This window comes from Melospiza melodia, chromosome 1 (assembly GCF_035770615.1).
Source record: "Melospiza melodia melodia isolate bMelMel2 chromosome 1, bMelMel2.pri, whole genome shotgun sequence".
Classification (NCBI taxonomy): Eukaryota; Metazoa; Chordata; class Aves; order Passeriformes; family Passerellidae; genus Melospiza; species Melospiza melodia.
The window spans coordinates 151,241,668-151,253,713 of NC_086194.1; the positions used below are offsets into that span (position 1 = coordinate 151,241,668).

Consider the following 12,046-nt stretch of genomic DNA (forward strand, 5'->3'; position numbering starts at 1 on the left):
ATCCAATAGATGAGAATGGATAAATGTTAAAGAAGGCTATTGTTGTATGCAAAGCAAAAGGAGGTCAGCTCAGTTTGGTAAACACTACAACCAAGTTTACATATTGAAAAAGTAATTTATAACAAGTAAATATTAGCTCCATGAAGATGTTATAGAGTATGACAATTCAAGCAAAAAGAGTTAAGAAAAAATGAGATCATAGAATAATTATTGCCTGAGCAGACTTTAATGGTCATTTTAATATTTTTTGTTTCTTAGCTCACTCCCCAGTAATGCATATACAATAATTACATGTCCTGTAACACTGCCAGCAGTAACACCAGGTTTATTTTTATATTTAATCTTTGAATAACAGAACAAGTTTTTACTGAAAAGTAAATAAAAGGGGGGGAAAACTATTCTCCCTGTTAGCATATATTACAACTTCTTTCTAAATGTCTCTTCTTTCTTTACCATTTTATTATTTCATTTTCCCTGCTCGTCTTCTTTTTACAACTTCTTTCCTTATAAATCTCTCCATAACTCCTACAAAATTTGTTAAAAGATGTATGAATTTCCTGGGTGTCAAATATTTTTTTATTGAGCCATATTTCTGGTTTTCCCTAGATAAATATCCAGCCAGAAAGATTATGTTTGACGTGTTCTCAGATAATTCCAAAAGATTTTCTAGTTCATCAAGAAGGTTTAATCTTATAAAATTATAGACTATATAAAATTATACAGGTAAATAATAGGCAAATTTCCAATTCATTCGTAAACATACCAAGTGCAAAATGCTTTGGGAAAAACATTTCCTGATTGTGATTGTTGCAAAGAATAAATGAAGAAGAGCATTTAATTCCAAGCACTTCTGTCTCTAGTGAGACATTTTGAGCAAGTTAGCTTTCACTCCTTTTGGGTTTTTTTCATTTAATTCAAAGATGGATAAAGTATGGTATGGTACATTTCATATACAAATATCTATATATGAATATGTATATTTCATATATACATATTCATATGTATAATATATATATGTATGTTTCATATACATATTATATTACATATAATCATACCTAGTTCCTGAAGTAAACATTAGAAACTGCCCAATATCCCTTCCCTAGCACACATACATGCTGCTCTTGGTTCTGCAGGTGATGCTACCTCTTCCCAGCTCTGGGACAGGCCGTGGATCCAAGACCTGCCCCTGTACTTTCTGGCCCCATGCTTGCTGTGAATCTTTCCCCAAACACACAGGCCTATGGCCCTAACCCAAATGTTCATTATGAGTTTGGCAGCTCACCCATTTTTCCTTACAAATTTCTTCATCTGGGAACAATCTCTAAATGGAACACAGCCTCCAGACATTTCTTTATTGCCTCTGACAAAATCTTTTCTGAACTTCCAAAATTTCTGGGAGGCTCTTGTCCAGAGATTTCCATTTCCTTCTACATGCAAATGCTTCATTATTAGTCACTACAGTGACTAAAGTAGTATATTACTTTGTTCTCATTTCACCTCACTATTTCTATTCCTTCCCTGTCACGTTTTTCAAAATAACAAGGTCATTATTAACACTAAGTCTCTCTAAATCCAAAGAACCAGAACTGACTCATAGTATTTCTTCATTTCTTTACCTATACTGGTGCTTCTCTGGTAGGAAGCCAAAGTATGGTGTAAGGACAGTCTCAAGTTCCTTAGTTCTTTCTGCATATTTCAGCTGCTCTGAGACAGAAACTGTTGGGTTTCCTGACAGGAGCCAAGCCTGCTTTCACGGTCAGGAGGACCAGGGAGCAGGTTGTTTTCCTTGCAGGCAGTGGAACACCTGCACAGAAGGATAAAGTATCCTCATACCCCCAGGCATATGGCAACATGAAAATCTACCCACCACTCTCTGACAGAAACAAATGTTATGTGCTCTCAGCTAAGGATAGCTTACACCCATGAGAGATGAGGAATTCAGTTTCTGAGCCACGATGAAGAAACTCGTGGTACACACAGTAATGCTACTTTGTATCCTGTTCCCACAGCCAGCCTGGAAGCACTTACTCTGTGACTGTCTTTTCCTGCACTCACCTGTAAAACATCAAATCACAACCAACACGAAAAAGGTGATTGTGTGGGAGAAGGTGATCTTTGTAGCTTTCTGCTTGAAGATCTGAGACTCCTATCTTACCTCAGCTACTTAGGGTGCTGCTGGTGACACAGAAATTATTAGAGAAAGAATGGATACAGAAAGTAAACAATTGTTAGTAGCAGCACAGACAATCTAGAGAAAAAATGTGACCTTACTGAGTTTGTGGTGTCTTGCTTTCAGGACATTAGCTTAACCTTTTGAAAACTCTTATAGATGCTTTTTATAAGTTGTCCATGTATTTGTTTATGGGGGAAGCTGTTAGCAACCTCAACATTACTCATTGATCAGCTGACCTGAAACCACATATTTCTATCTATTGGTAACGGTCTAAGAATTAGATTCTTTTCCAGAACAAATTCAGAAACAGCATGAGGAGATAATACTGTATACCATTCCCCCTGTCTCCCAAAACATGTGGGACATCATGTCCACTGGTGAACCAGCAGTTCTTCTGCTTCAGCAGTACTTAAATAAGATGGTGTCTTCAAGGTTCCAAAGCAATTTAAAGTATGTTGTCCTCCTGCACAATAAAGTCTGATCACCCACTCATGCCTATAAAATGAAATGTTCTTGAAGTCGTGCAAATACTATTTCCATGAATTTCAAATTAATTTTGCACATATGTACTTTTTAAATTAAGAAGGCAAAGTGCTCAAAATGAAGTCAAAACCAGCACACTGCTGAATATCAGTGTTCTTTATTTTGGCCTGATTTTTCTTCAAGACATAATACACAGAGGAGGCTTTGAGCTCCTTGAGAGTATACTCATAACAACAGTTTTTTTTACTCACAGTAATGTTCCTCACTGAATTTTTTCAAGGCAAACTTTTTTTTCAAACAGAAATGGTATTTCACAGTAATTTGAGGGGGTTGTAACAAACAAATTCAGAAATACAAAGATCATTTGATGTTTAGTTCATGACTCAAGTTTTTTTCTGTAACAGCAGATATTCTTTCATCCTGTGGAAATATTACAAATTACTCTTAAAAAGGGAAAAGAAGAAAAGTGGGTGGGGGAGGGGCAAATTAAAAATAAGAAAACAAAACAAAGAAAGATGAGAGGAAGGAGGGAAAAGGCTTTGATAGAGAAAATACACATTAACGAAATACAATATAATTTCTTGTGATGCTGGAAATCAAATTATACTCCATGTAATTTAAATTACACAAATACCCCATAGGTGACTTAAAAGTGAATATGATTTCGACACATGAAAATTAATAATGAATACTAAATACAAAAGTTGGGAAGCAGAATGTTGTTCTGTGGTTAAAAACTGCTAGCACAGACCAAAATCCAAACTTTCTGATCTCCATGATAATTGGCTACAGATGAGCATACTCAGATCAGAACATAAATCCCTGAGGTCTGTCACGGTCCCAGCTAGTCCCTCATTAGCTGGGGTTGTTAAAGGGATAACAGCTGCTGCAGGAACAACTGGCTGGGCAGGGATGTGGCTGCTGATCAGATCTCTCTTTCTCAGATTCTGGGATCACTGTGAGGGGCTGGGGAGGCACAGCCTTAGCACAAACCATGCTACCAAGCCTCAAAGCCACAGAGAGAGGATGTTCTACTGTGGATAAACCCTGGAATCTGAAAAAGCAGCTACTGGGGGGAAAGGCCAACAGCTGAGAGATAAGGATGAAAGTTGAAATTTTGAGAGTCGGAATAAAGTTCATGGGTGACCTCTCAGCTATTGAAACAAGCACTACTGGGAAGCAAAACATGCCATTGCTAATATTGCCTTGAGACACAATGATTGCAGTATCTATCTACAAACCTCAGAAGGAAAAACCAGGAGATTTTGCTGTCTGTAAAATGCTTTGCTTGCTCTCTATCTAAATATAATGTGTTCCAATTTATATGACAACATCATGCTTTGAAGAGAAAACTGATAGGTAAATAAATGGATAGGTATTTGATTACCCTGTATCCTTACAAAAGCTTGGCAAGGATTTTGCTTGTATTTTAACTACTTATGTGGTAATTCAAAAGATGTAATTTGCAATCACTTCCGACCTTCATCTGCTGCATGGAAGAGTTTTCATCTCCCCCAGTACCATACCAGTACAGTATGTCTAGCACATGATGTAGTTACTGTGACAAAATCTCGTTTCAATTGCAGTACAGATTTCAGTTACAATAATTTTACTTTCTGACAGGATTATATCTGGGGACATAAAACTTGTCAGGCTTGCATTTATGTGAAGAAATAACACATCCATACGTTGAGGCTGTGAATTAGCTCCTTACAGCAGAAAGCATCCCACATTGGCTCATCAGAGCACATTAGTAGAATTTAGAGATGTCTAGTCAGCTCTTACTGTATAAATATACAATGAATTAAACCAAAATTAAACAGGAATCTTATCTGCACTCTACAGAAGCATGATGGGTTGGGCTCACTTTTATCACATACTTTTCCTTCTAATCTGCTGCTAAAATAACTCAGAATGTTTAACCTGATAATGTCTTCAGCCCTAAAGTTACCTACACTCAAGTTTAAGAACTGGGTTGAAGATAATAATGCTTGGATTAGTTTTAACTGGATGTAGCAAGTGATTCATAAACTTAGTGAGTGTTCCACATAGTTCCTATTACTTCATATTATTAGTGGAATCATACATATACAAGCAAGAGACAAATCATTGCATATTTTGTTGCAAAATATAATTTAACGCAGACAGAGGCATTTGCATTTTGCAGCAGCTTCCATTGAACAGGAGCCAAGTACATTTCCTTCTTGGCCTCCTTTCCTTTCTGTTTTAATTTTGTGCAGTATCTGTTAATTTTTTTGTTGTTTCTTCTGGTATCATGTAATATCTAAAGGAATGCCCCCTAAATTAGCTTTTCTCCTTACACAGTTATTTTCATAATCATGTAGCTGCATGTTTCATATTCCTAAGGAACAGAAAGAATGTTATGGCTTAGAATAGTATTCTACATTCTAGCTTTCACTGTATTCACTACAGCTCTCATGCATTCACTTCAGGTCTTTCCAAAGTATGCCCACATGAAATGAAATACATGCCAAGTTTATTAGAACAGAGTTAATAAAGAAAAAAAGCAAACACAAACACTTGTGGGGTTTTTTTTCACAATGTGGGAATTTTAATTTGCTTTGCTTTGTCATATATTATTAAGATGCAGTAGGGCCAAAGTCCAAAATCTGCTTCAGAAAAAAACCCTCCCAACTTCAAACACCAAAAAGGCACTACATCTTGGATCTGCAAAGACTGGATGCATGTTGCTTTTAGACATTAAACCTGCTGAAGGGTGCTGTGGACCTCTCACTGGCCTTGCAAACACGGTATGGAAATCACCACTCTGGACAAATGACCTTGCTCTTCATCAGTCTGTTGAGGTGCAGAAGGCCATTTCATTATGCCTGAAGGGAATCAGCTAATCTGACAGACACAATTTTATCTTTATAACCATGTAGCAAGCATATCACTGCTTTTCTTCTGAAAAAACCAAAATATTATTTTCCTTTCACAAATCAGGACAAGCCAAATTTGATCCAAACTCTGCATCAAAGTACTGATGAGGGGAAAAAGAAGGCAAAATTTAGTTCATATCTCAGAAAAGGGGAAAGGTGACTGTTATCTGCAACGGAAAAGAGAAACTGACAATCCTACATCTTTCTGTTGTTTCACAAGACCTTGCACAACTATGGAAACAATTCTTTAAAACATAAATACAGCTGCATGAAAACAGCATCTTCCGGCAGTATAATACAAATTTTTATTACTTGAAATACATGCATATCTAATATGCTGCAAGAAAGACTTAAGAAAATGTTAAAAGTCAATTAATTTGGCATGATTGACAAGTTTCTAATATTTGGAAGTCTGACTCAGCGGTTCATAAAAGAAAAACCTGCAAAGGAGTCTGGTTTTCAAGGGCCACATAATGAGAGTTCCAAAAACTCTATTTCCTATATGTCCTTAAACAAGATATTTTAGCTCTTTCACAGAAATGACTAGCTATAGCAATAATCATTTTAAACAGCAATAAGCAATGCAAAGACCTGCCAAATTAAAACAACATGCATTGAGATTTAGTTGAAAAATTGAGGAATAAGAAAAATATATATCTTTTTAGACACAGCTTATTCCTCCAGAAGACTTTGTTAAAATGTATAGGCAATTAGACCTAACAAGACTGTTAAGAAATCTGTGAAGTATTAGTGCATGGCTGATGAAAAATTAAATCCTCCTAAACCTGGATCTCAAAGTACTTTTCTCTCTATATGGACAATCCCACAGAATTTTTCATCCATTCCATTTTATTATTTAATTTGTCAGTCTCCTAGAACAATGACTTTTACTTCTGTACTTGGAAACTGCTGTTATTTTACCAGTAAATAGTTATCACAGCAGTACACTTTTGTTTTAAAAATGGTGAAAAGAAGATAAAAGGAATACAATTATTTTAATACTGCTATACTTACATAGCATAAACTTTCATTTTAGTCCTGAAAAAGAGACTTCCATCTAAAAAAATCCAACTCCCAACCTTAATTTTTATTACTTTTCCAGGTACTTGTTGGTTCTTTGCAGCTATTTTGCTCCATTTTGCCTGCCAAGCAAGTCTTTACACAACAGCAGCAATTGTCATCAGCACCACTACTTATAATATGCACACTACATAGATGTGACAACTTCTAATCCCTGTTAAGTTGCTGGAATTCTGGAGGGATTTAATTAAGTCTATTACTTGATGTCACTGAGATCATGTTTTGGCCCTGTTCTCTCTCATGGCATTTAAGGAACACTCAACTTTCCAGCACAGTGGCACTTTACATATTCTGCTCTTTACAGAGAGGCATGTTTTTACCATGCCACTGTTTCTATACGTTGCTGCACATAAGCAGGTGACCTAATTTCTCGAAACAGAGAGCAAGGCCCAAGAGTCTGACTCCAAACTGCCACGTACTTTTATGGGCTGGCTCAGAGAATGTTCCAAGTTTTTTGCATCATTTAACATCTTGAAGAGGCTCCTTTAGCCAAAACTGTTTGCATCCTGCATATGCCAAACTGAGTAGAGATCCACTGGTTTCCAAATGCAGGGACCAGAAATCTCTTGGCTTTTGAAAGAAGAAATAAATAATTTATTCTACATGTTTTGGTTTGGTAACCCTTTCATATATTTTCCACTATTTAAATTTGAAAGAGGCTATAAAAGGAATTTTTAAAAAATCACAGGGAAAATGGCAACAAAGGAATGTGACACTTTCTGTTTCTCCACATAACACCTTGTCTCTGCAATCATTTTCTAGAGACGGGCAGTTTATTTCTTAAAGTAATAAGTTCCCTCAGGGTATTTGCTAGGAATCCTAAAATATTTGGGAAGAGCTCCTATATAATCACATTTTAGAATTTATGATTTTAGACAGTTTGGAATTCTTGTTAAGTAAGGTGTGAATGTGAGTATTTCTTTTTGTTGTTCTATATCCATGGTTTTTTGTGAATTAGATCTCCAGAGCTGTGGTTTTCAGCATTCAGTAGCAGAACCCCAAGTGTTTCAGGACTGCATCTATTAGTTTTGAGAAAGATGAATAAGAAATGGAAATCTGTTATCTTTTGTTTTAAATTTGCCCAATTTGAATGTTGAATTGAAAATCAACATTTTAAAGTAACAGATTGTAAATGGTACTTTATGGAGTTTTACATCATGTAAAGGATTGCATTTTATTTAGACAAGCATTTCACTGATAAAATTTGGTGCTCTTCTCTCTATTTCCCCATATTCTTTCTTTCTTCCTGATGTATCTTCTGCAGGACATTTCACATTCCTCATGTTCACTTGGGTTAGGTGACCTTTATGGAGCCCACTTACCATCCCCAGTGGCTGGAGAGAGGTATCTGATGAGATCTACTACTGATGTGAATCAATTAATCCCTAATGATGGGCTGTGTCCAAACCCCATCTATGCTGTACTTTCATAACCTGACAATTACTTTAAACAATTAGCAAAAGACAGTTATTCTAAGTCACAAACTGTTAGGAAATGAAAAAGTTGACTGCTTGGTGATGCACAGGTGATGACCAACAATAGAGAGATGAACCTTATATTTTAATACATGACAGCCCATAAGCTGAAACTGATACACCCTGTCCTAAGATTTTTGGCAAAGGAGGAAAATTATAAAAAAATATTCATTATAAAATAAGCTACTCATTATGAATAAATCTGACAAAATAAAAGTATTATCATCAATAATGTAATGACAAGCCTCATTTCAATAGCCACAGATTTCTATTCAATCATCTTTATGCACATTACACACATGTAGACAGGTAAAACTTTCCAGCATGGTTAAAGGTTCGTTTGACAGAACCTCCATGGACCAACACTTATTTCCTCTAAATACTGAAAACAAAGTTGTTTCTTTCTTTTTCAAGCCAACAGTCTGGTAGCAAATATTTATTTAATACCACTTACATAAAGTAAATCTAGTACCCCAAAAGTAAATACCTTCTTTCAACAGCTGCTGCCTGGTCAACAAACTATCACATACCTGCTGGCAAATGAAAATCTCCTTTTTGTTATAGACTAACTCAGCCAAGGCTTGGCCAGCTGCTTATGCCTTTTATCATTTGTATTTGAGACAGTTTTTGGTAGTGGTGTTTGGGGTATTTTGTGTGTAACTTACCCAGCAGAGATTGTGTGTTAACATCCCTTCTTCGAGTAAAATGTCTTCCAGAGAGATCCTTTGCCATGACAGTGGAAAGCAGAGTGTGTGCAAATAGCAGAAGGAAACATGCAACCATTTTCTTCATCTTCATGAAACAGAGGGACACACGAGGATGTAAAACTGCAGGAGGAGGAAAGGAGATAAGTTCTTTGATTACATAAAAAGATGCATTCCAACCACATCAGTCACCCAGGAGCATTGCTTCCCTTCCATCACATACAAACATGCAGACACACAGGCACCAAACAATACCTACAACTTCAAGAAATAAGGTTTACACAATAACACAACAGTTGGCAGTCCCAGTGTAGCATTTCTAAATTCTGTTAGTTGAAGTCCATCATCAACACTGACAACAATTTACAATAATCAAGTGTTTTTAAAGTAAGAAAAGGAAGTTTTTTCACTCAGCCTGTCAGCATAAACAAGTTTCAGGAGGACACAAATATATTTTTGTTATTCCACACAGTGCTCCTTCGCAATTTTTTTTAGAAGTTTAATGGTTCTGTAGTCTGAGGGATTCTTGCTGCAGAAAATCTTGGAGAATTAAAATAGAAAGAAGAAAATATATTTCAGAAACAGCAAATATAAATGTGAACTGGCAACAACTCATGCTTACTTTTCAGAAGACAGTCCATGGTTGCTAACATAAAGATGTCAGTGCAAGATTAATCTTGCTTGTAGGAATAGACTCCTGAGGACTGGCAAGGAGCTTGCCATAGGTTCTGGAGCAATTTTATCATACAGAAGAACAAATTGACAGCCAAAATTCCTACATTAAGAGATTATTCCTGACGAGGAGCTTGTTAATGCTCTATAAAAAGCCATGGCTAACTCTGCCACAAACAGAAAACAAAGACTGACATGCTAGAGATTCATTTTCTGGCTGTGCTACCCACTGGTGGCTTCCTCAGACAGAGGCTCCTTCTATGCTCCCCCAAACCTTTATTGCTGTGGTTGAGAGCACCCCACAGGAGCTGGATTCAGTCTTGGAGTGGGTGATAGGATGAAACTTAGTAAAGAGCTCCCCTAGGTGTGCAAGAGATGGATAGAACTACCCACTTTCATAACAAAGAACTGTTTTAACTTAATCTAAGTGGAACTTCTGAAGCAGTGCAAATTTTAACAGTTATTCTTGGTGAAGTAACTAAGACTTGAAAACAATTTTAACAGGGCCCTAAATCTAGCAAGAAGTTATGTAACAGAAGGCAACTCAATGCTTCACTTCTGAAAGATAATTCATTTTGTTTCCCACCATGAACTATTCACTGACAGAAAGGAAAATTCTGAATATTTTCTCTCTAATAAAGATATCTCATTCATTATTTTTCAGTCTTTCCCACGCAACCATTACACATTATGTATTTTTCTGACTATCAATCTATTTTTCCTTTTGTGTATCCTACTCAGCAGCCCCAAATGCAGACACAATGTTCTGGTGCATATGCCAAAATGAGTCCTTGCACTCAAAATGCCCACACTTACTTCAGTGCTCAATATTATCCAGTAATGGGCAATACATGATTTAAGGACATTTGAACTAGGAAACAAATGGAAATAGCTGGTGTTTATAAAAATGGCCACAAAATAATTAAATTTCTGGGCATCTGGATGGTATTGCTAGTGTTTTTCCAGTGTCTAGTTAGAAACAGATGAACACTGGAAACAGCGCACACACCACTGGAAATGGGACCGTGTTTCCCTGGAGGTAACAGTTGTTACATCTGGAGATCACCAACCCCAGGTACCGCTTCACTCCTCGGAACACCAACACAGGCAGGAATTCTGTGCCAGGGGTCTCCTCTGGCTCAGGCCTGTTCATTCAGCACACGTGGCAAATGGACCCCAAGGACACATGCCAGTTCTAGCACTGATGTTTTAGAAAATCAGAAGCCATGCTGTCACAGGGTGTCACCGTCATATTTTCTGCAAAAATCCCCTTTCCCAGGATTCTTGTCCTGGGGAGCTGAGAAGCCTCAGAGAAAAAGGAAAACAATATTATCTCATTTGCTTCTCCTGTGTTTTTCTGCTTTGGAATATGTTTGGAGATTGTTTATCCAACAGGTGCATGTTTCATTGGTTTCATGTAAATTGCCTTAATGACCAATCACGGGCAAGCTGTGTCAGGACTCTGGAAGGGGTCATGAGTTTTCATTATTATCTTTCTAGCCTTCTGTAAGATCCTTTCTGTATTCTTTAGTATAGTTTAGTACAGTATTCTTTAATATAACATAGTATCATAAAATAATAAATTAGCCATCTAAGAACATGGAGTCAGATGCATCATTCCTTCCTGCCACAGGGCACCCCGCAAATACATGATCAGGGTTAAAGAGAATAGAGAAATGTCCTTGTTGCAAGGCTGTTACAGGATCTAGGTATGAACAGAATGCTCAAGAGGGCTTTCTGGCTCTTAACTACTTATCAGAGGCCTAACTCATCCCTCCTTTCTCTTCACCCTAAACAGCTATGGAAAGGGCACAAAACTCTAATAAATCCATTTTAGCTGTGGCTGATGGCACGTTAAAAAACCAAGTACAATGCAGCAGAGCCTTCATAAAACATTGCTAAACAACCCAGTAACAGCGTGATGCCAGAGGAAATGGTGGTAATACAGTGACTCAGGACAGTCCCACCCCAAAATAAACTCTCCTACATTCTGACACTTAAAATACTTTATACCTTTGCAGCAATTTTTGATATTTGGTCATAGTTACAAATTCACTAGACTCATAGCTGTCCATAAGCAACTCCAGAAATAAGAAAAAATAGTGTTTGTTGTGATTTGGAGTCTTTGAATTCTGTGAGGAAAATCTTTACATAGCATTCAAATATATGATTAGATGACCATATAAACTGAGTAGTCTCCATAATCATTCATTAGCTGTCACTGAATTCTGGAATACATTAAATATTTTCAATTTAGTCTAATTTTTACCAATCCCTTCGAAAAGTAAGGTTGGAATACTAAAGAAACAGAACCACTGAATAGCATATTGCTCAATAGTACTTACTTTGAATTCAGAAACTTTAGATCCTCAGATCTCAATATCTCAATATCTCTAGTCTGACAATCAGAAAATAAATCTACTTAGAGATCCACCAAAAAGGATCCAGCTCTTGCTAAAATAAAATCTACTATGAACACACTCCTACCCTCACCAACAGTGTATTAAAATACTGTTTTAAACAAAAGCTATTCTTAACAGCAAAGAGGTTCAGTTGCCT

At 36.7% G+C, this 12,046-nt stretch overlaps 1 protein-coding gene across 6 annotated transcripts in view; it reads right to left on the minus strand.

Annotated features, from left to right (window-relative positions):
- MATN2 (matrilin 2) overlaps nt 1-12,046 on the minus strand; it is a 68,333-nt gene that overhangs the window by 49,516 nt on the left and 6,771 nt on the right. For all 6 annotated transcript variants that reach the window (XM_063171980.1, XM_063171995.1, XM_063171973.1 and 3 more), the window contains exon 2: nt 8,777-8,938. In XM_063171980.1, coding sequence (XP_063028050.1) covers nt 8,777-8,909 — 133 coding nt within the window. In that variant the 5' untranslated portion in view covers nt 8,910-8,938. The remainder of the gene's footprint in view (nt 1-8,776; nt 8,939-12,046) is intronic.